The sequence below is a fragment of the Podarcis liolepis genome (genome assembly GCF_965112155.1).
Source record: "Podarcis liolepis genome assembly, chromosome: 2".
NCBI lineage: Eukaryota > Metazoa > Chordata > Lepidosauria > Squamata > Lacertidae > Podarcis > Podarcis liolepis.
This window is the reverse complement of record NC_139555.1, coordinates 43,016,046-43,040,803: the sequence shown is the minus strand read 5'-3', so window position 1 is coordinate 43,040,803 and position 24,758 is coordinate 43,016,046. Positions and strand designations below refer to the sequence as shown.

Below are 24,758 nucleotides of genomic sequence, written 5' to 3'. Positions count from 1 at the left end.
TGACATTAACACAGGGCACTTTATGGAGGGACATGGAAAGCATCGGTTCTTTAATGAAGCACTTAATAGGATTAGCCAACTAAACTGGCTGGGGAAAATAGGGAATTTTGTCCAAGACATCTGGAGGGCACTAGGTTGGGGAAGGCTTTCATGAAATGGAAGTACCACTCTTTTTCACAACCAATTAATGGAAGGGTGGTGAATGGTGCAAAAGAATACAGAACCGCAGCGATACCCTCCCAAACCCAGCATATGATCTGAGTCTATCAGCAGGAATGTAGTGCTTAGAAATGGAAAACGTCTGCCAAGCTATTCCCCCCCCCCCGTATATTCTGTGGTATACACTGGCCTAGTTGAATAAGCTCAAAAGTCCACGCAGATTTCCTGCCCAAAGGAACTAAAAATCACTTCATATTAGTTCAAACCATTGCTTAAAATCTCTGTCATAACAGAAGTGTGCAATGACACGGGGGCAGCTTTGAGAAAGGAATTAAAACAAGTGCTGAGGCTTTCAAATTTGCTTTGTTCTCTGAAGTCAGGTGCCCAACACAACTAATTGGTGGGAGGCAGCCTCCAATCCAGTGTGTGGTCCTGGAAAAGTAACTGGCAGGTTAAAGCCCTGGCTGGGAATGGAAGAACACAATATGCTAGGAATGTCGCTGGGATGAGGCATTGGCTTCCTTTGTCATGACGATTAGTCTGCCAGCTTATAAGGCAGATGCGCGCACGAGTGTGATTATGCATAATCAAGAAGAAATGGCCAAGCTTTGGGCAGCAGGGTGTGAGTGTCTCCCATTAATTTAATGAGGACTACATTCATGTTCCAGGCTAGAGCGGGTCTTTCCAACTGGAGGACAGGCTTCAACAGTCACTTCTATAGAAAACTTTAGTTAATTGCCAGAGGAGAAAGAAATGCTTTTGTTATTGACGTGAGAAGCCATTGCAACATATACTTTCAATGCAGTAACTCAGACACTTAACAGGTAAGAAATAGAGATTCCAAAAGAGGCAGTGAGAGGCAGCTCTGGAGCAATAGCTTAGCACCTCTTCTACATGCTCCTAGCTCTTCAATTACAAAGGAACAACTTAGGTTTTCTATAGTTCACTATAATTGCCTGCATTCATAATGAGAGATTGTGCAGTCATTCTTCTATCAGCCAGACAGGTAGAGGAATTCCTGATTTGGATGAGAGGCCAGGCCAGCATTCTATGGCAGCCTTCCCTAAACAGGTGCTCTCCATGTTTTGGACTACAATTCCCATAATCCCTGACCACTGGCCAGGGCTCATGCCATGGGAGCTGCAGCTCAAAACATACAGATGGCAGCAGGTTGGTCCATCTAGCTCAGAAGTGTCCACACCATGAGCAAGGAGCCTTTTTAAGGTCAAAGGCTGTATAGCCAGCCTTTGGGTGATCTTGTGGGGCTGCATTCCAAAGCCAAATGTTGGCAGAGCCAAAGCCAAACCTACTTTTGATCAGTCATACTCAGTCATGTAGATCTCCCTCCTGAGCCATCTCCACTCCATGCTTCTCTCTCTTCCCTTGTATAGGAATTTGGCTTATAAAAAGATCCAATTTGTGTTCATGGGACTTTTTCTTCCTAATGGCCACACAAGGGGGCAAATGCCATAAATGGGCAAGGCAGAATGAGCCATTCTTACCAACTCCTCTAATATCACACACCCCTATGTGGTCACAAAGACTTTGCTGGAAACGTCTGCACTGCAGGCTGCTGGTTCTTCACCATGATCTAGGCTGACTGAGAGGAGGTTCTCCAAGGCTGCAAACAAGGGTCCTTCCCAGCCCTCATTGGAGATGCCCAAGCATGCAAATCTTGTGGTCTACCACCAAACTGAGATCCTTCTCTAAAACTAGAGGAAGATTGCACAGGCCAGTATTCTTCTCTTCAAGAAAGTAACTCCTCCCTTTTTGCCACATACATCAGCACACTTCGTGCTCGTGCCACACTGACGTGATTCATCCGGTGCTTCAATACACTGCTCCCAAGGACCTGCCAGGTTGTTCCACAACACACACATGTGCTCCTTCCTTGTTTATGTGCACACAGCTGTGGTGTTGTCTGTAATTATAACCAGTTTTCTCCAGGGGCAGTTAAAGACATGTAACGCCAGATGGCTGATACGTATTTTCCTGAGGTGCCTCATCTCCAGCGGCCTTGGCTCCTCATGGCCACCCTAAGCCTGGCCACCCTAAGGTGGCGACAGCACTGGCAAGACAGATTAACAGTGCTTTTCTGAAACTACACTTCTTGATTGTATTGACAGACATGTTCACTGGGAATAGGCTCTACAGATCAATTGGCAAACTGCAAGAAGAGGAACCCAATACTCTGCCCCTGCCATCAGTGAAGTCAGCCTTCTCCTATGCCTTATCACATAATCCCAATGTCAGAGCTGCAAGGAGGCATGGTACAAATTGTACAATCTAGGCAACCACTCTCTAGTTAACAAGGACAGAGGAGCCCCATGTCCAGCAAGCTGGGGTTTGCAGAGTTCAGTAATCCAGAGAAAAACAACTGCCTGCTCACGACATCCTGGCACCATCCCCAGCAGCAGCTGCCTGGCTCCTCCAAGCCTCCAGCACACCCACCCTCAGATCCCTCCAGCATTCCACTATCCTCCAAGTGCAAATTAGCACATTATGGGCTGCGGCTGTGCCAGGTTTAAGATCAGAAAAGGCTGTAATCTTGGCGGCAGACTGCCCTTAGACACTGGGCTGAGCTCGAACATATGGCACAATTAAAGAGCCACGCGACAGACAATAGCTGGCAAGGCTAACCTTGAACACCAACTTTGAGAACCGACATGCTGCCTGTAGGAAAGACCAGGATGCAGACCTACCAATGGGACCTCTCTATATCCTGCCTCCCTGCGTTTTATGATGCTAGGGAGGACTTGCACAGGAGCTGTGGTCTCCAAACTGCCCCACTGGCTTTCACATGGGGCCAGACATGAGAATGAGTTTTTCTCTGCTGCAGCAGCTCTTGCTTTGCATTCCCTTCCTGAGAAGTACACTTGGCCGCAGAGAAGAGGTGCTCTCAGTTAAGAAGTAAAGGGCAAAGGATTTACACAGACTGCTCTCCTATCCATAATTTACAAGCATCAGTTTCTAACACATACACACACAAAATAGGGAAAAACAACATTCACTCAGGTCCAATTCCACTGCTTCATGCAGCCAGCATGAGGTTATACACAGACCCTACATGGGCCTCCTCAACTGCTGAGAGTCTGCTTACAGCTCCCTACGGCGGAGCTGGGAATGCACAGACAGAAGAAGTACACATAAAATGCTCGGTTGTTCTATCTGGTCTGGCAGGGACATGTGTTTGGCCAGAAGCTGGGTACTATCCCCAGATGTTCCTGGCCCTGTTCTTTGTAGGTTTCCTGCCTCTGCCCTTTCAGCTCCATTGTGGGGACATTCCACGGAATGATACAACCCTAACTGGGCGACAAAGCCTCATAGTATTCTTGGCTGGCCCCTGCCTTTAGACTTGGCTAGGTGTCCAGACGTCAACAACTTTTTCATCACCTTCATTCTGAAAAGCAAGGAGAGCCAGTGAAATAGCTAATCTGAAAGGGGTGGGGACACACACACAGCAATTCAGAGGAGCCCATCAATGTAGACTGTGCATTAACCAGCCAGCTAAAATACCAATGAAAAGGAACAGAAAAGCAGTAGGACCAAAGTGCACACACAGAACGAGGGCATGGAGAGAAAGTATTGATTTTCCAAGACTAAGGCTCTTCACCCTGAACCCCAATTTTATTCGCCTAGGGACAATTCTAGCAGTGCCCCCTCCATCATATCTCTGTTATAGCAGGAGGACTGCAGTCATTGGCCTTTACCAAAAAGACCAACTAGAAAGATAAAGAGCAAGGGACGTGCTACTCCAGGAGATTCTTTCATTGCTCCAACATAAAGGGTCAATGTCTAAACAAATATGTGATGTGAGATTGATGAAAGTGTTCAAGGATGGAACCTGGCAGTTAGCAGGCAATAGCTCAAATCGGTTTACGGCATGAGTGGAAAGAACACTTGTGGATTTCTGGGAAAGAGACCTCTGCTTCAGGGTGGGCCCATGAGGACCGTATAGTCCCACATATTGGTAAAGAAATGAAAAATTCCACAATGTAGACCAAGCCATAACCAAGGGTCCAGCTAACACATTCGACTGCATCAGGAATTGGCACCTGGATAATTTTTTTAATGGCCATTTTATTTTTACATCAAAATGCTAGTCAGTGGCCTGTTTATTTCTCTTACAATATTAAATTCAAAACAAGTAGATCCCAGAAGTATTAGGGGGAAAGTTATAAAGATGTCAGGATATGAAATTTTGCTGGAGCTTATTCATACTATTAGGCCATCTTGACAGTAACTTTGCTGCCGATTTATTATCGGCAGCAAAAATACTTTGGTGTTATTATTGTAAAATATATATTTTCCGGACATGTGGCTGGTTGTCAAAGAGTTTATGCCCTAACTCATACAGTTATGTGAAGGCAGACAACAAAATGAGTTCAAATGGTAACTGATATCTCTCTCCGAAGAAGTATAGGTAGCAATGCTGTACTGAAGAAAAATTCCAAAATCCTTATTAAGGCAATACCTTTATTAGGCCAAGCAAAGTATCACAAGATAGCAGTCAAATTTCTAGTTCTCCATAAACTCTTCATCTAAACAGTCAACAAAGCAAGAAAGAAGAGGAAAATAAAATGTCACTGTCCTAAGGCAGACTGAGACGAGGGGCTAACAGACATTCAAATGAAGCTCTTTTAGGAACTATGCAAGTATCGGCTTGCACCAAGACTTACTGGGAAGAACCGGTTTGTTCGCTATGGTTCCAAGTTGTTGGAACCAAGTTGCTGTCTCACTGGCAAATCCCAAAAGCAAAAGCCCTGTTTCTGGAACCAATGAATCATTCCACAGCTCAGCTCTCCTAACCTGTGAAATACCTGTGCAGGTTAAAAAGCAACATTGGTTGCTTGCAAAATGATCCAGTGTCTAGGCAATAAATGGAGCCCCATTTTGGGATGACTTGGTGGTTCCAAAAATTAACAGGAAAAGTGCTAATTCTGTTTCTCTCTTTCTCTGTGTTTCTTCTCCTCACCCCCCGCTGGCCAGCCAGCTTAGCAAAGAACATCATTCACATCCAAGTATTGCATGATGGGGACGAGGGAATCAGTGCGACCATTCCTGAAGCACTAACAAATATTAATCCAGCAGAGGAGATGAAAGTGAAGAACAAACACACACACAACAGCCACAGCCAAGGAAGGAATAACTTGGAAAGTGGAAAATCATCCTTCCCAGAACTGTCTGGTGAGTCACTCAAGGAGGAAGAAACTTGCAGTGGCAGAGGCAGACTGAAATGATGGATAAGCTGTGCTGCAAACACAGCAGGGGTTGCAATGCATTTAGAAACTGGAACTGCTCGTGACTTATTCTGGGTAACACGAAGAAGCATTAAGCATAGCGGATGCACCGCAGACACAGAACTCCAAGGTGCGGTTATTACCCAGCAATGTGATCTTAGGCTCTCTCTGCTAAGTAGAACACTACAGGCGCAGGGAGGTTACTTAGTATCAGGATTCAAAGACATCCTGTATGGCAACCAGCCTAATGCACAAGCCACAGAGGAATATAATGACAGCACAAGGCTCTGACCAAAAGGGAGCTGGATCCTACCCAGAACACAGTTGTTAAGAGCAGGAGTCTTCGCCATGCAGAGATAAAATGAAAAACTGAGCTTTGTGTATTCAACATGGAGCTTCCTGCCCATCTTCTCTCAAGGGTCAGGGAAGTCCAGCCCCAAGTTTTGTTCCACATACCTCTCACTTCCTCAGTTCTCCTCTGGGTCACTTATGACTACCCTGCTTCTCCCACCCCATCATGGATAACCTTCCCATCTTATACTGACTAAGTGCAGGATCCCTCCTCTAAGAGACCTAGCAAGGCTTCTGGATAGAGAAGGAAAACCCACCCCACTCTGCACTCACTTGAGCCAACACTGAGAAAAATTGCTGCTCCATTCAGATACCAGTTCTGCTCTCCCAAAGCTAGCTATTCCACCTTACTAAATGGCAAGGGCCACTCTCTCTGCCTGCCTAGGAAGAGGATGTGTAAAAAGAGTTTCTTCCACCCAGCAGAGATTTGGCTCAGGGTAGAGAATGCTATTGAGCTGGTGTCACCCTGACCTCTGCTGGCGAGAGAAGACTGCAGCACCACAATTTCAAACGAGGGTTTCTCCCAATAGTGAAGTTACTTGTGTGCAGTATATATTTTGTTAATGCATGTGAGAGAGATTTTAAAGTAAATGTATATCCAGGTTTTGCCAGCACATTCCAAATCCCAGAACTGCACATGTGAAAACTCCGTCAACCACAATGTAAATTATATGGCGCAGGTGCTTAACAAAGCTCCTGTGCCACATTTGTGCAAGCTTGTTAGAAAACTGCAGCTATCCATTATTAGGAAGCTGCTATGCTCTGGTGACCAACTGCTTGGCTCTATGTGGGGCAGCCCCTGAAGATGATCTGGAGGCTGCAGCTCATGCAGAACGTGGCTCTTGGGTTGGTAAGTGGGGTAGCCTGATGGGACCATGGGGCTGTGTGTGAACTACCAGGTCTAACATACTAGCATTCAAAGCCCTAAACTGCTTGGGACCCAAGTACCTTAAAAAAAGCACCTTCAATTACCAACTATATGGAGACTACGATTGACAGTGTCACTAGTGGGGATTGGCAGAGACTCGTAATGGGGCCTTCTCAGTGGTGGTTCCTCATTTGTGGAATGCCCTCCCTAGGAAGGTGCATCTGCCTCCTTCATTATTAACTTTCAGGAGGAATTTTAGAAACGTTCCTTTTTACACAGGCATTTTATGACTAAAAGTGTCAACCCTGAAATTATGAGCTGCGAGAGTAGGTGATTGTTTTAAACTATTTTTTAGAAACTCTTAACTGTATTGTTTAAGAGTTTGGAGTTTGGATTTGATATCCCGCTTTATCACTACCCGAAGGAGTCTCAAAGCGGCTAACATTCTCCTTTCCCTTCCTCCCCCACAACAAACACTCTCTGAGGTGAGTGAGGCTGAGAGACTTCAGTGTGACTAGCCCAAGGTCACCCAGCAGCTGCATGTGGAGGAGCGGAGATGTGAACCCGGTTCACCAGATTACGAGTCTATTGCTCTTAACCACTACACCACACCACCACTACCGACACATTTGCCACCCTGGGTTCCTTTGGGAGGGAGGTGAAGATATAAGCCTAATAAATAATAATATAGTTGGAAGAGATATTTGAAAACAGTAGTTGCTCAAGATAAGTAAAGATGAAAGGAGGCAAGTAATATGAAGCCCAAACTTACTCATTTTCTGAAGAACTTTACTGAAAAGTATCCCATGTTTTGTTTTGTTAATACAAAATCAGTGCAATTTATGTCTCAGCTGTGGCCTGAGCCTTCACCATGCTCATGAAACCAATGTGCAAATTAGGTCAATTACTAACAACTGCCTGGGCATAAGGCCACAGCTAATTTGAATAAGAGTCCTTTCTACAAAAATAGTATGTCCAACCTGCTGAAGACTGTGCAAGGCTGGTGCTGTAGCACCAGCGCCATCTGTTGGCTGCGCTACAGCACAACTGTCAACCAGTGCCATAAACTTCTTTTCTTATCATTATCCTATTTCACGATATGAAATTTGGCTGGCATGCATGTCTCTGGGATGGGAAAGCCAAAATATATAAAAGTTTCATGAACCATGTCATTGGGAGAAATTTGTATAGAGTCTGGGAGAAATGTAAAAATTTGTTGGAAAGAAAAACACCCTTATGGTTATCGCCAACCAAAGCAATTACAATTAAGACAATAAATATGGATAGACAGTGGGGGTCCTTTTGAGACTTGTTGGACTTTTCGGGGAGAGAACCCAGATTGAAACCAATGGAAGAAGTAAAGAGCCAGGTTACTGATTGGGTTACAGCACAGTATCATCAAATAAGAAAAATGGCTTTTTGGATGAAAGCTCACAGTTTGAAAGAGAGTTATTGCTGAATAAGGGAAAACTACTGTCTAAAATGTATAAATTATTATTGGAATGGGAAACAAAAGATGAGGTGGTTAAAGCGTCAATGACCTATTGGGCAATGGATATAGGGTACAATATAAAACTAAACCTCTGGGAGAAACTTGGAAGAATGATTTGAAATTTACTGCATGCTACACACGGAAAGAGAACTATATGAAAATGATCCATAGATGGTATTTAACTCTGAATAGATTGGCTAAGATGTATAATGCAAAATCTGATTTGTGTTGGAAATGTAAAGAAGTAGAGGGAACCTTTTTTCCATATGTGATGGGCATGCAAAAAAGTTAAAAGTATATTGGGAAATTATATTTAATGAGATGAAAAAAATGTTCAAAACAACTCCCCCCCCCCCCCCGAAACAGAAGCATTTCTCTTAGGAATTTTTCAGACAGAGGTTTCCAAGAGTCAGGAAAAAATTATTTTACTGTATATATGTAACAACAGTGGCTCGGATTTTGCTAGCCCAAAAATGGAAAGCGAGGGAGGTCCTTAGCAAGGAGGACTAGCAACTTATGATGATAGAATATGGAGTTAGCAGGTCTAATAAGTAGAATAAGGGAGCAAGAAGAACAGGTATTTAAAGAGGAGTGGAAAATTTTTGTCAAAGTATATTGAAAACAATTGTGCACAGTTGAAAACACTGGCAGTATTAAAGTAAATTCAACAGTATAATATCTATTGAAATAATGTAAGATAGGAAAATAGAATTAGAGGCATAGATCAAAATATGCAGAAATGGTGGATAAGTTAAATGACCCTTGGAAGGAGAGAGAGGTCAATGAATGTATGGTATAATAAAAGATGTTTAATTTGAAATGCAAAATTTGAAAATTTAATAAAAAATATATTAAATAAATAAACTTGTTTTCTGGGCTGTATACACTCACAGTACTTGAAAAATAATTCTGCATGCACACAATTTAAATTCTGTGGCAAGAAAAATGGGCTGTATAAATAATGCAATCTTGCACAATGTATTCTGGTTTTGATAGTCATTTGGAGTGGCAGGGGATGGGAAGGGGAGGAAGAGAGAAGAGGAGGAGGAGGAGGAGGCAGGGCATCAAAGTCCTCTCCAGCTACTCAAAATCTTATTCTGCCACCTATCTTGATTTAGATTTCAGCGGGTGTGATCCACACATTATTGAGAATAGCCACCCATCCATAAGAAATAGAAAATTGCTTTTATCCCTTTTTTCTTTTAAAAAGGTCCTCAGGAAGTTGAAGACAGACATAGAGTACACCTTCAAAAATAGCACACACTGCAAGAGGGCAAACTTCCCTTAATTCTAAGCTCAGGTGAGTCTGCTCCCAACTGAAACAGAGCCCATCCTCTTCGCTAATTCTTTGACACAAACAAACTGCATTTTGAATAGAAGAAAGGTTCTGTGTTTCCCTCAGCTAGGCTCATACACATCATGGAAACTTCTCTGTGTGTCTGTATTGGGTGCAAAACGTACAATTTTGTCTTGCATGTCATGAGCAAAATGTAAACCATGTTTTGCTCAAAGTTCAGTTTAGAAGCTAACAGGAAACCAGCCTGCTGCAAGCAGAGAATTCAAACACACCCTTTGTCAACCTTCTCCTATTACACCAGGTGGTTGCCAAGTATTAAAACACTTCTTCCTTAGAGGAAGAGTCTATAAACCTGCCTATAAAAGGTGCACAGAAACCAGAGGTTCTTTTTGATGAATTTTCTACTCTTAAACGTGTGCAATGTAGAAACTTAGATCCTGTTTCCTACTCCAATGTGTGAGTTCCTGAAGAAAGTGTTTGGAATGTATGCCACTGAAAGAATCTTTGATTGCCACAGGGAAAGCCGAAAAACAAGTCTGTGTCATTAGCCAAAGTGTACAAATGTTATTCATGCTGTGCTCTTGAAAACGAAGTCAGATATACCCTTACTTTTGGCTGGGAATCTGATATGGAAATTGGCTTTAAAGCTCCAGTACAAAGGTAATCAAATTCTTTTTAACTTGATGCAATACCGAGGGCAAAGCCAGATATTAGCTTGCACCTTCATTTTCTATGCCTAATCTGCACCTGCCACCTTATTGTAAAGTAAGACATCAACAGGTTAGCTGAAGTACCCTTGACATTTTGCTTGAGCACTGCATGCATGGAAGATTACATGCAACAGTCTGTGGGATGGTGATGCCCATGGCTGGTGTACAGAGGGTTGGTCAAGAGGGAATGTTGAGCAAAAAAGATGTCCCGCCCCAGGTTATTATAACTGAGAGGCAGTCTAAGAAATTGCTCTCCTCAAGCAAGGGAAGGCACAGATTTTCCTCCAGCAATTATGGAGTCCCTAGTTTTACCTCCCCTTTAACTTGTGGATTGGCTTGTAATGGAAACATGCCCCTGGGACTAACTGAATCTCCTATTAGTAACCAGAAGGGCAGAGTCTAAAAGAGGGCAAAAGCCACCTCAATTACCTCTAGTCTTGTGAAAATAAAGTTCAGCTACGGTTGCTTTGAGAAACAGCAGGCTGCCAACTCCCCACTTCTTGAATGATGTATTTTTATCTCCCCCCCCCCAACTTCCTAGCAATTCAGAGTGTGCAGAATATACTTACCAAAAGCCTTCCGAGGCTCAGTAAGCTTCAGTGTAAAAGTGCGGCCTTTGGGCAGGTCCTTGAGCATTTTAGCGACCTCATAATGCCGGCAGCCGATAAGACTCTGTCCATTGATAGACTCGATCATGTCCCCCACATTGATGACTTGGATCCGGTCAATAACACTCCCTTCCTTGATTCTCTGCCAACAACAGATGGGAACAGTCAAGATGTAAATACAGACCCAACCATTTCCTGACACTTCCCACCTCAAGAAGACATTGTGTCCAGAAATCAAGTAACAAACTATACAGCAATAGAGGCAGGCTCTAATTCTAAGCTGACCGAGGTTCACCCATCCATTCTAGCTTCACAATCATACCTTTATGATGGACAACTGTCAGCATTTCTACAGGGAAGGAAGCAAGTTGGTGAGAGAAAGAGTGAAGCTCATAATAAAGCAAGCCAATGGAAGAATCATTTTCATTGATGTTTTTTTAACACCTGTTAGACAACTAGTGTGCCAAGACCAATTCCTTGGTATTTTGCCACATGTATCATGTGCCTTTTAAGCATGTGGGAAAATCTCCACTGTCAGGCCTCTGAGTAGAGAAGACCATGTACCTCTGAGGAGTAAGAAGCCCAACTTTGTGTTCAGCATGTTTTAACTTCCCTGTCTCACGACCTTCCAGCCTTGGGATCCACCACAGCCCTAAACTATGTACATACAATGCTCACCCTGCTCCATTCTGCTCCAGTGCTGAACCTGCAGCTATTTTTCCTGAGGATTGTGACTCATAATTACACTTATATATTTAATTGACTCATGGTGGATGCAAACAGTAGCCTAACCAGTCTGGCATCCTGTTTCCAGCAGAAGCAATTGTCAAATACCTTGGAAGGAGGTATAACCCCACCTCACCAAGCAAAGTTATACTTCTGGAAGCAGTTTAGAAAAAGGAATAGTGCTTCTGGATCACCAAATATCCCACACATCTAGTCCAAGGAATAAGAGCCTTCTTCACACAAACCTGCAAGTAATAAGCACCCTGAGTCTCTCTCTTCCCTGATCCATGGTTCCTAGACAGACTGCCTGTATTGCACTGCAACAGGGTGGAAGCATTCCTTTCCTTGCAGGTTTTGCCTTGCAAGAGTGGAGAATGCCCAGAACTACAAGCCTAGTGTGAGACGTTGCCTGTGCATGTTTGTACTGGAAGTGTGCAGCAGAATCACTCTGGATTAAGCATGGAGAGAGGTTACACGTTATTTATGATACAAGGAACCTATCAGGAAGTGTAGCCTCCTGAAGAGAAGTAGAAAAGGGGGAGGAGAACAGAACAAGGGAGAGTATTGCTAAGGAGAACAGACTTTGACTGCTTCTGAAACCGAAGCAGGCCAGTACTGGCCTGGAGAGGTTCTGAATACTGTTTCACAGGGTATTTAGGTAATGGTGAACAAATTTCTGTTTTAAAGCTGCTTAAAGAACTGCAACAGCAAACCTTCACATTAAAAACAAACACTGCAGTGTTGTGCTGTTTTTAAAAGGGCAGGGACTCCCTCAGATCATCTTGTGATAATACACAGTCACTTCCTCCAGGACTGAGAAGCTGATGAACCCTGGGTGGAGACAGCAACTGTTTATTAACTACATAGCAGGTACTGTGGCAGCTCTGCCCAATGCCATGTGAATATTTCCTTCTCTATCCAAAGATACCAAACTGCCACTAGCCTTACAGCTCCTTGAGAAAGCACAGGTTGTGATGCTCCCAGGAAGTTCCAACCGCTCCAAGAGAAAACACCCATCTCAAGCAGAACCACAACTTATTTTCCACAAGAAAGCTGGAACAGGGCCATGTGGCAGGTGGTCTAAACTTATCTACTCCAGGAGAGAATGAGTGTTGCAATCTCATGCTCTTGCACATGCTCAGAACTGTGAAAGTAGAGCAGGCTCCAGTATTTTCCAGAACGTAACTAGCTAATCCCTAGTTTATGAACCAACCGTATGAAGGGAACATAAGCAAGTGTACAAAGAGGATTGAGGCTCTTGCATCAGAGGTATAGTTCTGTTCCAAGCGTCTAGGAACATATAACCTGAAAAGTGGAATCCAATATTCCTGCAGAATCTGAGGAATCACACACACACAAAAACAGCAACAACACCACATGCACTTTTAAAGAAGGAAGAACAGAATAACTATTTTACTGGTAGTTAGAAAATGGAGTGGGGTTGGGTTAGTGTAGTCAGGTGGACAAGCTTCTGTATTCTGTAGTACTGGGGAAAATTTGTTGAATATTTGAAAAATATAGGTATGCAAGTAAGTTCATTTGTAGGATTAACTTAAAACAAGCAGTTAAAAATATTATTGAAAAAAACAGAAGATTATCATAAAAATGGAATAAAGTAGAAAATGCAGTGTAAAAAACTAAAATTAAGAAACCACAAAAGTGGGGGGGGGGAGAGAGTCAAATATGTAATTGTATTGGATGTATATGTTTGTAGTGTGTCTGTTTGTAAATTTTTGAAAACTGAATTATTATTATTTTTTAAGTAACAGCGAACTAAGGTTTGCAAACCAAACCAAACCAAACCAACTATAGTTTCACCTAGCTCATGGTATGTTGGCAGTAAATGAACTACTGTTAAGCCACTGATCAGGATTCACGCATAATGCTAATCCATGCTTTTATAAACCATAAGCATTATGTGCTAACTTGTCCACTATGTAAGAAAATACATTAATTCAGTTAGATTGGATATATTTCCACATAGCAGAATTTATGGTTTCTTATCTTATTACTCAAATAATTTTAGCACAGACTTTAAAGAAAGTAAGAACACAAATGCTGGACAAGAGCAAAGATTTAGCTAGTACAACTTCTTTTCCAACTATAATAGTAATAAACCTCTGTTAGCTCCATCAACTGATATTCAAGGATACACTGCCTCAGTAACTGGAGGTTCCATTTTGCTATTGTGGCTAATAGACTTGTGTTGTCCCATCTCATTTTAAAGCCATCCAAGTCAGTGGCCATCAGCCTATCTTGTGACAGCAAACTGAATGAATGATCTGTATCATTTTCTTCTCTCACTTAAATCTACTTACAATTAATTTAACTGGGTGCCCCAAAGCATCTATAAAAGAAATTCTTATCTGCTTCCTCAAACTTTTATATAACTAAAAATCTCTGTATCATATCCTTCTTAGGTAAAGGTACCCCTGACTGTTAGGTCCAGTCGTGAATGACTCTGGGGTTGCGCGCTCATCTTGCTCTATAGGCCAAGGGAGCCGGCGTTTGTCTGCAGACAGCTTCCGGGTCATGTGGCCAGCATGATTAAGCCACTTCTGGCAAACCAGAGCAGCGCACGGAAACGCCGTTTACCCACCGGAGCGGTACCTATTTATCTACTTGCACTTTTATGTGCTTTCGAACTGCTAGGTGGGCAGGAGCTGGGACTGAACAATGGGAGCTCACCCCGTCGTGGGGATTTGAACCACTGACCTTCTGATTGGCAAGCCCTAGGCTCTGTGGTCATCTTTTTCCCCTTAAAAACCCCCACCCCAAATGCTTAGCATTTCTAGACTACTTGGTTTATCAGGATTTTTCTGTTCAGACCCTAGAAGATAACCTGGTTATCATGTTTCATGTAGAAAAGGCCAGCAGGTGTTTTAGGGAGCCTTGTGCATTATACAATCACTTGGTACAGTAAAATAAGACATTCTCAGCCAGAGTGGGAAGGAAAAAAGGGTAATTGTTAGGAATGGGTGGGTTGGACTCCCTAGCTCCTGTAAGACACATTAGCTCCCAGAAAGGTTCAGATCAGGGAGGATTCGTAGCTCACAGTATGAGGATTAGTGTAAGCACTGGGCTTAGTGGCCTCTTGGGTAGAAACCTCTGAAAGATAAAATAGCCTCCCTGAAGCTGATAGATTAGAAAGAACAATGGAAGCAACACAGTGGACCAAACAAAAAACCACACCCACAAAATGGAAGCCCCATACACCCTCCTTCAACAGCAGCAAGAATTCAGTAGGAGAGCAGCACAAGCTGAGCCTACCCAAAGATACCTTGATAAAAGCATAGCCAGCTCCGTTGTCTGTGATGGTCAGGCCCAGGGCTTCCTCAGATTTGAACACCTCAACCTCCTTCCTCTGGCCCTTTGTGTGGGCGAAGATGAAATCTTCTAGGCCAATCTGGCCACCCAACAGTTTTTCCATGTCCACTTTGTGGGTATTTAAGGTGCAGAACATCACCTAGATAATGGGAAAGGAGGCATGAGCACTTGACGCTACAGGCATCCTAACTGCTTTTAGAGATAGTACTCAAAGTGCACCAGTGGGGTCTGCTCCTTCAGTTCTAGAGGTAAGAGACCTGGAAGCTTTTGGCCACAGACTTGCAGCATACGCTCCCAGATATTTACTTAAACACAGCCCCATGCAATCCAAACTGTGGTTGACCCTTGCACCTGCCCCACCCAAGCTGAGTTAGCCATGCCATCCCCAACACTAAATGGGCATTCCCAGGAAAACATGATGATTGTACCTACCTCGGCTGGTGAGATTTTAAAGGCCTCGGCAATTTTACTATACAGTTCTTTGACATTGGTAAAGCCCTCGATCCGGCCAGTGGGGCTTCCGTGGGCCAGCTGGGTGTGGAACACAAGTCGAGGGCGGAGACTGGCAGGGGGTGGGGGGAGGCCAGGCTGAAGTGCCCCGCCAACCACACCAACACTGCCTACCCCCAGCCCGCCCAGGCCACTGCGAATGGGCTCGGCTTCCTCATTCTCCACCAGCGGTGGGGCCTTCTTCCGTCGGCCTAGTCCAAGCGGCATGAGGGAGATGTGGCCAGTCAGCAGCGAGGGTCAGTCGCCCAAGGTATGGACCTAGAAATGGAGGGGGCACAAGGTGAAAAGAAGGAAATGGAAAAGGACAGGCAAGCCTCTAGAAAGACGCATTATCTTGAATTCTAGGGAGCACTTTTCCAACAAGGAGGAAAGGAAGCTGGACCAGAAACAGGTATAGAACTTAATATCACTAGACAACAGCAGTTCTCTATTTGTGCCATCAGGTCGGGTAGACTCAGTTTATAAGTAAAGTAGTCTTGCAAATAAGACCACCACAAAATATTACTGGCTTGCCTGCTCACACATATCTGTGGTAACCCCTTGTGGTAGCCTGAAAAGAGTGAAGAGCAAGGAAGGAAACAAAGCTTTCCCCCATTTATAAGCATTTCAATATTCCTGCGCAGCAGAGAGTTGGACTAGAAGACCCTTTGGCTCCATTCCAACTCTATGATTTCTCAGTTTGGCAAATGGCTTTGGGATATGTGTTTCTTGGGGACGTTTTGCCTTGTTGTGGAAACTAGGGTTTTATCCAGGCAATCTATGTATGTACGCAGATCCCAACCACATCATGGCTTTTGCACAGGAGCGCGACAAGTTCCAACTCAAAGGTACGAGATGGCAAACAACTACCATGGGAGTTCTGTATCCCACTGGCCATTACTTAGAAAAAAAGGGAAGGCTGTAGCTCAGTGGCAGAACATCTGCTCTGTATGTGGAAGGCAGGGATGGGAAAGACTCGCAGCTTGCAGAAATTATTCTTCAACATCAACTTTGTTAAACTGGTCATGTTGTTTGGATGCCTGATTATTGTCTTCCAAAGCAACTACTCTATTCCCAACATAACAATGGAAAGTGAAATACCGGTGGACAACAAAAGAAGTTTAAAGACACTCTCAAGGCAAATCTTTAAAAATGCAGTATAAGCACTGATAACTGGGAAACACTGGCCTTGCGTTCTAATTAGAGAACAGCCTTTACCAAAGGTGTCATGGACTTTGAAGAAGCACAATCTCTGGACAAAAAGGAGAAACAAGCTAAGAGGAAAGCATGTTTGGGAAATTCTCACCATGATAAACTCCTGTCTGAAAACCTATATCCCCACTGTGGAAGGACGTGTGGATCCAGAATTGACCTCCACAGTCACTAACAGACTCACTGTTAAGACCGTGTTCATGGAAGACAATCTTACTTGGCTATGAGTGATCGCCAAAGAAGAAGAATTACTAGCATACTCCTAACATGTACAATTAACTCAGTCACAATGCAAGTTTTCAAAAAAAAAATGTATTGGAATTTTTCCAGTGGTTTTTCCTATGCAAATTTGCATAGGGAAATTTCAGTTTGCATCAGGAAATTTTCCCTAGAAAATGATCTAATTAGCATGTTTGCTTAACTTGTATTTAATAAATGAAGTTACAAACTCTGATATTGCCAATCTTACCTAATATTTACTTGCAACTGACATCCATTAGTTGTCACAAATGAACTTATGAAATGGAAAATTTTCCACAGAGAAGCGTATCACAGGAAAGTTCTCCATTTTGCAAGATTTTCTGCCCCACATCTCAGTAAGTCACAGCTCAAGCTTTCTAGATATGTATGCCTATTCTGTTTGTGGTTGTCTGACTACAGGAACTCTATTTGGTGAGTGGACACACAAACAGGAAACAAAATGGGGAATATAGGAGCATGGATCTAGACTTTAATCCCTTTGCCATGTTATATCTGACTTTATCTCCTGACTTTTGAGTTTCACCTGAAGCAAGAGGTTTCTAGTCTTGCTTGCTGAAAGGCTTATAAGATCCTGAAATGTTGTGAAACACAGAAAGCCTATTGTTGAATTCAAGTTGGGAGGCTGCATCACAGAGACAAGATTTTGCTGTCTGCTGAAGAGATGACATTCCAGTTGTTCGAAGTTACCAGTGACAGGCTGCACTGAGGCTATATATGAATTGGGTTTTTTGTTTTAACATTGAAACTGTAATTTAAAGATGCCTTGGTCAACCACTGCATATGTCGCTTACTCCAGAAAATGCTCACAGAGATGATGCACATTTTCTATTAACCAGGGAAAGGGGTTAATAAGTAGAAAATAAATCCCATTTTAGATAGATGATGTCAATGTTGCATCACCTGGATTTTATCATTCCATGATTGTCCAGAGGTGAATACTGGCCAAACACCTTTTAGCTGTTTGTTTATGCGTACTTGTTTAACTGCCTCCATAAACCAAAAGAGGTTTTTATCTATGAAATGGAATTGGGACATATTAATTATCTGCCATGAACTACTAAGGTTGTAGAGATTGGGCTCTGGGCAGCAGTCTAGTTGCACAGCCATTTGCTGCTGTTAAACCCCGACTCCCAGCAAAACACACTTGCAGCATGCAAGAGGGGAAGAGCACATCCTCAGAATGAAAGAAAATGAAGTAAAAGCAAACAGTGGGAGATTAAGCATTCTAACATTCACCACTTTTAAAAGGCAAGACAATGTTCCCATGTTGAAGCAGTACACTAGGGAGAAGCTCACCACTAAAATGTGTTTTTTAAAAAAATCGAATAACAAGGCCATACAACAGTACAAGCCAGGTTTATTTAGAGGTGGGGCAAGAAGAGGGGTGTTGTCTCTCATCTTTCTCACCACAGGCTATATCCAACAGGCACCTGAAATGCTCACATGATATTCCACACAGCAATTACAATGGCTGTGACCACAAGAAGAGCCCTGATAGATCAGACCAAAGACTGATCAAGTCCAACATACCATTTTCAATAGTGGCCAGCTGGATGCCTCTGGGAAACCCACAAACAGGATATGATGGTATGAGGGCACTAGCCCTCTTCTATGCTTGATCCTCAGCAACTTGTACTCAGAGGTATATTGCCTCTGATCCTGGAGGGTAATATACAGCAACCATGATTAATAGTCAATGATAACTCTGCCCTCCATGAATCTGTCTAATAAGCGTGCTGTAGAGATGGGGGGAAATGCTTCCCCCCCCATCAGATTGATGAACTTCTATGATGTCTCCTCCCCTTACGCATCTTTCTTCTAAATTAAAAGAAGCAAGCATTATATTCTTTCTCTGTAGTGGAGTTGCTTCAGGCCCCTGACCCCTTTGGTTGCCCTTTCCCTAAAAGTGACAGGATTTGATAGGTGAGCATGCTTTGCTCTCTTTCGGCTATGAAATGGGCATTTCAGAGCTGGATTCAGTACAAGAAGCCACTGTCAAATCTCAGGTCTGCGTTCATGTTCAGTACTGCTCATCACTCCATAACACACAAGTACACATTTGTGTGGGTTACAAAGGTTTATAATGAATAATACAAGTACCCGCCCTTTCTGTAGGAAGTTAACAACTAATTGATACAAGAACAACCAATAGGTAAACACTATCAGATTAAGATTTAAATACAGTAAACCAAAGATTAGAAATAACTGGGAAGAAAAAGTCAAACTGTCAAGACTTTGGTTTAGAAGTGTCTGTGTATTAACAGGAGGCAAATTATTGCTCCAAATTAAAAACTGCATAATGAAGACAAATCACATAACAAAGATACCCTAAAATAGCCTTTGGGTCCAACAACATGACTCTCTCCTAAAGGATAAGGCCCTTGAATAATACAGCAGGACACAAGATCCTAACCTTTCTGCTAATTTATGTGCATCTCCAAACCAGGCCCTGGGAGCGTGCAAGTGTTGGGACTGGCACAGCAGGAGCAAGCCTCTGACGCCTCTGTGCTGGGATCAGGGTGGAGCAGGCCTTTGCAAGTTGATTCAGAGCAGAGAAACAGGCTACAGGGTGTTCCCTAGAGGGTGGGACAGCAAGGGAACGCAGCCAAACCTGTGAGTGCTCCACACTGAAGAACAGCTAAAGCAAACTACAGGGCAAGGCATTCCACATTCTAAGCACAGCCTTCAGCATTGTCAGAACACTTCTGCCAACAACACTTCCCCTTCAAATACTGCCAAAAGTAACTATTTTCAAAGCAATATTTTGTCTCCTTTTATGCTGCAAGTTCCACTGTGGTCTGGCTTGTCCCATCATTTTCAGCTCCCAGAGATCATTACACTATTCTGCACTTGCATCTGTCTCCCTTGACTTCTCTCCCAAAGTCTACCAGAGAACAAGATCTTATCCCTGTTTCAACATTCATATCCCATCTTTCCTCCAAGGGGCTCACTGAGATAAACATGGTCCCCTGTGCTAGAAAAGGGGTGCTGGAACTCACCATGAAAACCTCCCTCATTCTCTTAGAATGGCAATGGCATCCACCTGAGAGGTGCCAGCCCAGAACCCACCTGAGAGGTGCCAGAACTGAGTTTCTCTGAGTTCTCCCTGAAAAAAGCCCTGGTACTCCTCCCTCCCTCCCTCTCTTTTATTCTCAGCACCCATTTGAGGTATGTCAGGCTGCAAGATGATGATTTGCCCAAGTTAACCCAGTAAGCTTCACAGTTCAACGTTGATTTGAACGTGGGCCTCCCCCGTCTTCCTGATTCACAATATTCTCATTTCAAGCAATTATGAAAAATATAATCACACACTCCAGAGCATAAATCCACCAAGACTATAGGCATTTACAGGTCATGGAATTAGCTCTAAACAAGACTCCTCATGGGTGCTGAATTTTAATTTGTCTAGACAGCAGACATACAGGAGACAAAGTGCTGACAAGGCCCCATCTTGGCAGAAATGCAGAAGGCAAAAGGCTGAAAGCCCTAAAGCTATAATCTTTACCTATAAAACAAATCATTTGAAATACTAACACATCTAAACTTAAACTAGTGTGAAGCATCCTAAGGATTTCAAAATTTGAAGCACAATGTATAGTTTTGGGGAGGGCCAGATAACTTCAGAGTTATCCATAAATCCTACTCAAGTTTTGTTGACATTCCATACTGAACTAGAGATTTCTCTGCAGCTGACTAGGATAGGCGTTAAAATGCTAAGCCTTGAATAACTGGAGGCCTCAAATGGATTTTTGTGGTAATGCCTCTGTATTAAGATAGGAATTATTTCACCTAGGCCTAAACAATCAAGAGGAGGCTTGCCAAACTTCCTCTTAAACTCTCCAGTGAAGATGGCCGTGAATTCACTAGCTAACTTAGCCTCCTATCTCTGCTGCTTTTACAGCTAAGGATTTGCTTTCTACGTTTTTAACAAAGCCTTCGTTTCCTGCTGTTAGAAACACTACTGGTTGACTTCCACCTGTTAATTGTTCGTTTTAACATCAAAATCCATGTGCTTGCACACCCTATAACTTAAACATATTTATTTCTGTCATCACCTATCCCCCAGGTTCTCCAGTACTGTGTGTACGTTTACTTAGCTGGGGCAACCCAGGCAGATAGGTGGGGTACAAATTTCATCATCATCATCATCATCATCATCGGTATCCCCTTGAGTTCAAGAGGATTTTCTCCCATGTTAGGATTGCAGTTGAAGTATTTCCCTTTGAAGTGCGTCTCATTACCAGCAGCCTCACTAGCTGTTATTACCATCACTACTATTTACGGTAACCTTTTTTATTGTCTGTGTGAGACACTGCACTGACCTCACGTATAAAAGCCGCTCCTGCCCAGATGGCTTACTATGGAAGACTGGGAGGACAAAGATGAAGGGAGATAAGGGAGATAACAGGAAGAGAGTAGCAAAGGGCAGGTGGGAGAGGGTTGTATTTACTATTACTCCTGCATGTTAACAGGATCAAAATGAAGGCACAGTATTATTTCAAATGACTTGGACAGAATACTTTGTGCATCACAGTAAATCCTTTACTATTCTTGCAACAGACCACATTCAATTTGTGATCCACAATTACCATTGAATCCTTATCAGCAGAGCTAGAGCCTAGCTAGCCTACTTTTTCTAATACTATAAGTACATTATACCAGACAGTTGCTACATCCCACAGCAGGAAAGCATGTGAGCGACAGTGTTACTTCACCAACATCAACACAGAGGTGGGTGGGGAGACCTTTCAGCAATTTTGTTTTACTCTTCTGATGAATACTGTATTTGGGAAGGAAAGATGGTCAGAATCATCAGGGTTCCTCCCTGCTTCTGCTCCCTGGGTTAGGCAAGAGAAGATAACAAATGGCTCACCCTACAGTGGGCGCAGTTTCCTGCTTCAGGAACCAGTGACCTCTTGGCAGTAAGTGAAGGAAGGTCCCTAACATCAGGTGGGGAAGAGAGTGTGAACTGGCAGACCTGAGGAAAAGGGTGGGCTACATTATACACATTTGCATGAAAAGGCCAATTCATATCTCACCAGTAACTGAAATATACTGTATACTGAATGCATTATACAAAGTCACCAACATCCTGTTATTGGTACATATTATGCACATTCACCCACATTTACTCCTTTTTCACCGTTATTCTACCTGCAAAATTTAAGATTTCAAAGAATTTGGAGCATTTTGCAAAATGTAGAAAGCCAGAGAATCAGTGATTAGGCTTAAATGGTCAGCAGGAGGGGAACAGAACATGGTGGCCACAGGGGGGAATAAATGTGTATGGTGCTGTATTGTTAGATTTTGCACAACTTTGGCGACAGGTTATGCCTGCCAAGCACCTACCCACCCCTTCCTTGTTAAAATGGTAAGGGACGGTAATGGAACACACTGTGTGCATCCCTTTTGACCTAGATAAGGAGTAGTAAGCTTCTGAATGCCTCTGAAGAGTGAAATAGAAGCACTTGCCAGTTTTGCCAGTTGTTGAATAGCACCTAGGTTACAGAGCACAAATCTTTTTTCTCCAACTTCCTCAAACGTTAACACCCTCAACAGATTACCTATAGCAACAAAAGGACAAAAGTCCAACACCTTATACCACTGAGCCAATCATTAAAAGCATAGAGGAACACCTTCTAAAATCAGCAAAAGAGCCTTCAGTTAGGGAAGATGGAAGCCCATAATGCAGGAGAATGGCATATAGTACACAATTTAGGAGAAAGATCTGACAAAACTGCATTCCTCCCCCCCCCCCAGCTTCTCAAGTCTCCTGAGAAAGCAGGGGTGCTGACCTCACTGGAGAGCTGTTAAATGGACAGGAAAGCCAGTTTCCTCTGCTACTAGGCATTTGGGTGTTGCTACCGAGTTTCCCTCAATTCCTACACTACAATAAAAGGAAAACAGAAAAGTCAGTTTCGGTAGTGAAACTCAATCCTCCCATCAATGATAACAGAGACACCGACGCACACACTCTCCTAAGCCCACTTGGCATCAGGAACAGCAGGAACCATGGAACTCGGCACACTTTGAAACAGGTGGGTCTTTATCAGGCACTTGTTAAACCACCTTATTTTATATTCCCTGAACGTAGCAGGATAGTTCAAAAACTCCTCACCTAACTTAATAGTACAGAGCGGACGTACATTGACGTTTATTTAATCGCCTACCCCCTTTTACTAATGGAAGGGGGAGCAGAGAGTCAGGGAAGAGAAACTCTCAGCATGTGCAGAACCCCCCCCCCCCGAAATTCCAAGTCACAACACACCCAGGGGCTCCATTCAGAGAACCCAGGAGTCCGGGCTGCCGCTCCAGCTGACAACTCCCCTCAAGAGCAGGCTGTCTCAGGGGCAACGGCACTACTTTCCCTACGTGTTTTGTATCCAGGCAACCCCGGCGGGGCTTTTTGCATCTGCAAACGGGCAGGAAGCTCCCTCCCGCCGGGTGGGGGTTGGGGGAAGAGCGCTGGATGCCAGGACTCCTGGGTTCCCCCTCACCCCTGAATCTCGCTTTCTCTTAGGAGCCGCCCCCACTTCTCTCCCCCCCCCCCAGCTCCCTTCCCTCGCAGCGCAGCCAACACTCCTCTCCCCCCCCCCGGAGCCCCTCTCCTTAGGCAAGGCACGTCCATTCCCTTCTCCTCCTCCTTACCAGCGTCCCTTTCCTCGCCGGGCCCGTCCCTCAGCCAAACTACAACCCCGCGCAGCCAGGCCTGTCCCTCAGCAGGAGGCGGGACTTAGAAACCGCGCCTACTAGCCAATTGGAGCGCGCTTTGCCTCCTTCCTTCGCTAATCACAGGTTGCCCTCCCAAAGCAAGGAGAACGTTCCGGGTCCTTCGTATCAAGTTCCATACAAACCGCCGCCGCCACCCCCAGCTTCGAGATGCAATGGAAGGGGTGGGATGGGGTTGCGGAGCAGAAACGCAGAGCGGGTGGAACATACCATCCTCGAAGTGGGGGGAGAGGAGGATAGTAACCATCCAGGAAGGGCTTTGGGGATAACTGCCCGCGGCCCTGAACCCGCCCAAGCGCCCTCTCCTCCTCCCGCCCGCACCCGGCTCGCGTCCGTGTTCTCATTGCCTTCTAGTGGCCAATTCTGTCACTACAGCGCGCTTGGAACCAATGGGAAGGCGGGAGGCCGGGCGCGGCCTGAGCCGGAGGCGAATTAGCTGCCCCGGGTGGAGGGAGGGGGAGACTTGTCTGTGCCTGGCGCTTAGCAGCCGAGCGCCGGGGTGGGAAGGTGCGCTATTCCGATCACGCCTTTTCTCTAGGTTAGGGGCGGACCGGAGTTCACTACTTCGGCCTCGCCCCGGAACCTGTTGTGAATTCGAGGGGATCGAAACACATAAAGCCGGAGAACTCTGCGCTTTTCCTTCACGCGAAACCAGCCCCGCTCCTCGTCCCGCAAAAGCCTCTCCCTCCACTTTAGGCCGTAGGAGAGGCGGTTCTTGGAGGGCAGCGGTGGCGTCCAAGGCTCCGGGGGGGGGGGCGGGAAGGACCCACATGTCACAGCCCACTGGTGACCGAGGGAGGGCGTCTTGCCCACTTTCAGAAACGGGGTGTCAACATTCGCTCACCACGACGCACGTCACACCCACACCCACTTTTTCCTTCACTGCGTCGAAGAGAATATCTGCCAATTCTCGGTGATTTCGAAATCTGGATTAAAAATGCCATTGGAATCAATTGGGCGTGACAGAATTTTCATAGGTTGGGGCGGCCCATTGTGAACATAATGGTGCTTGCCTTTGAGTAAGTATCGCGAGCGCCAGTCCTACCATTAGGCAAAGTGAGGCAGCAGGGAAGCTCAGCAAAGCACTCACAAATTCATAGGTCATATAATAATACCCTGCTTCATATAATCAGTGGTTTTTTCCTGGGGGGACACGGGTACACATACCCCTAAACATTTTGTGAATCTAAGTTTGGCTTCATTGAGGGGCAGTATTTCAATATGAGTAGGAAAATGAGAGTACCCCTCTCATTTATTTTTTTTAGAAAAAAGTACTGCCTATAATATAC

At 44.3% G+C, this 24,758-nt stretch overlaps 1 protein-coding gene across 4 annotated transcripts in view; it reads right to left on the bottom strand.

Annotated features, from left to right (window-relative positions):
- Positions 1–23,829, bottom strand: part of GIPC1 (GIPC PDZ domain containing family member 1) — a 29,406-nt gene extending 5,577 nt beyond the window's left edge. Inside the window, exons 1-5 of one of the 4 annotated variants that reach the window (XM_083489560.1) lie at positions 23,389–23,588; positions 22,536–22,627; positions 15,211–15,546; positions 14,732–14,917; positions 10,687–10,867 (exon numbers count right to left, since the gene is read on the bottom strand). In XM_083489560.1, coding sequence (XP_083345686.1) covers positions 10,687–10,867; positions 14,732–14,917; positions 15,211–15,495 — 652 coding nt within the window. In that variant the 5' untranslated portion in view covers positions 15,496–15,546; positions 22,536–22,627; positions 23,389–23,588. Of the gene's footprint in view, positions 1–10,686; positions 10,868–14,731; positions 14,918–15,210; positions 15,547–21,613; positions 21,719–22,535; positions 22,628–23,388 lie in introns of all 4 variants that reach the window. The other 3 variants (XM_083489558.1, XM_083489559.1, XM_083489557.1) reach the window with 3 other exon arrangements.
- Between the last annotated feature and the right edge of the window lie 929 nt (positions 23,830–24,758).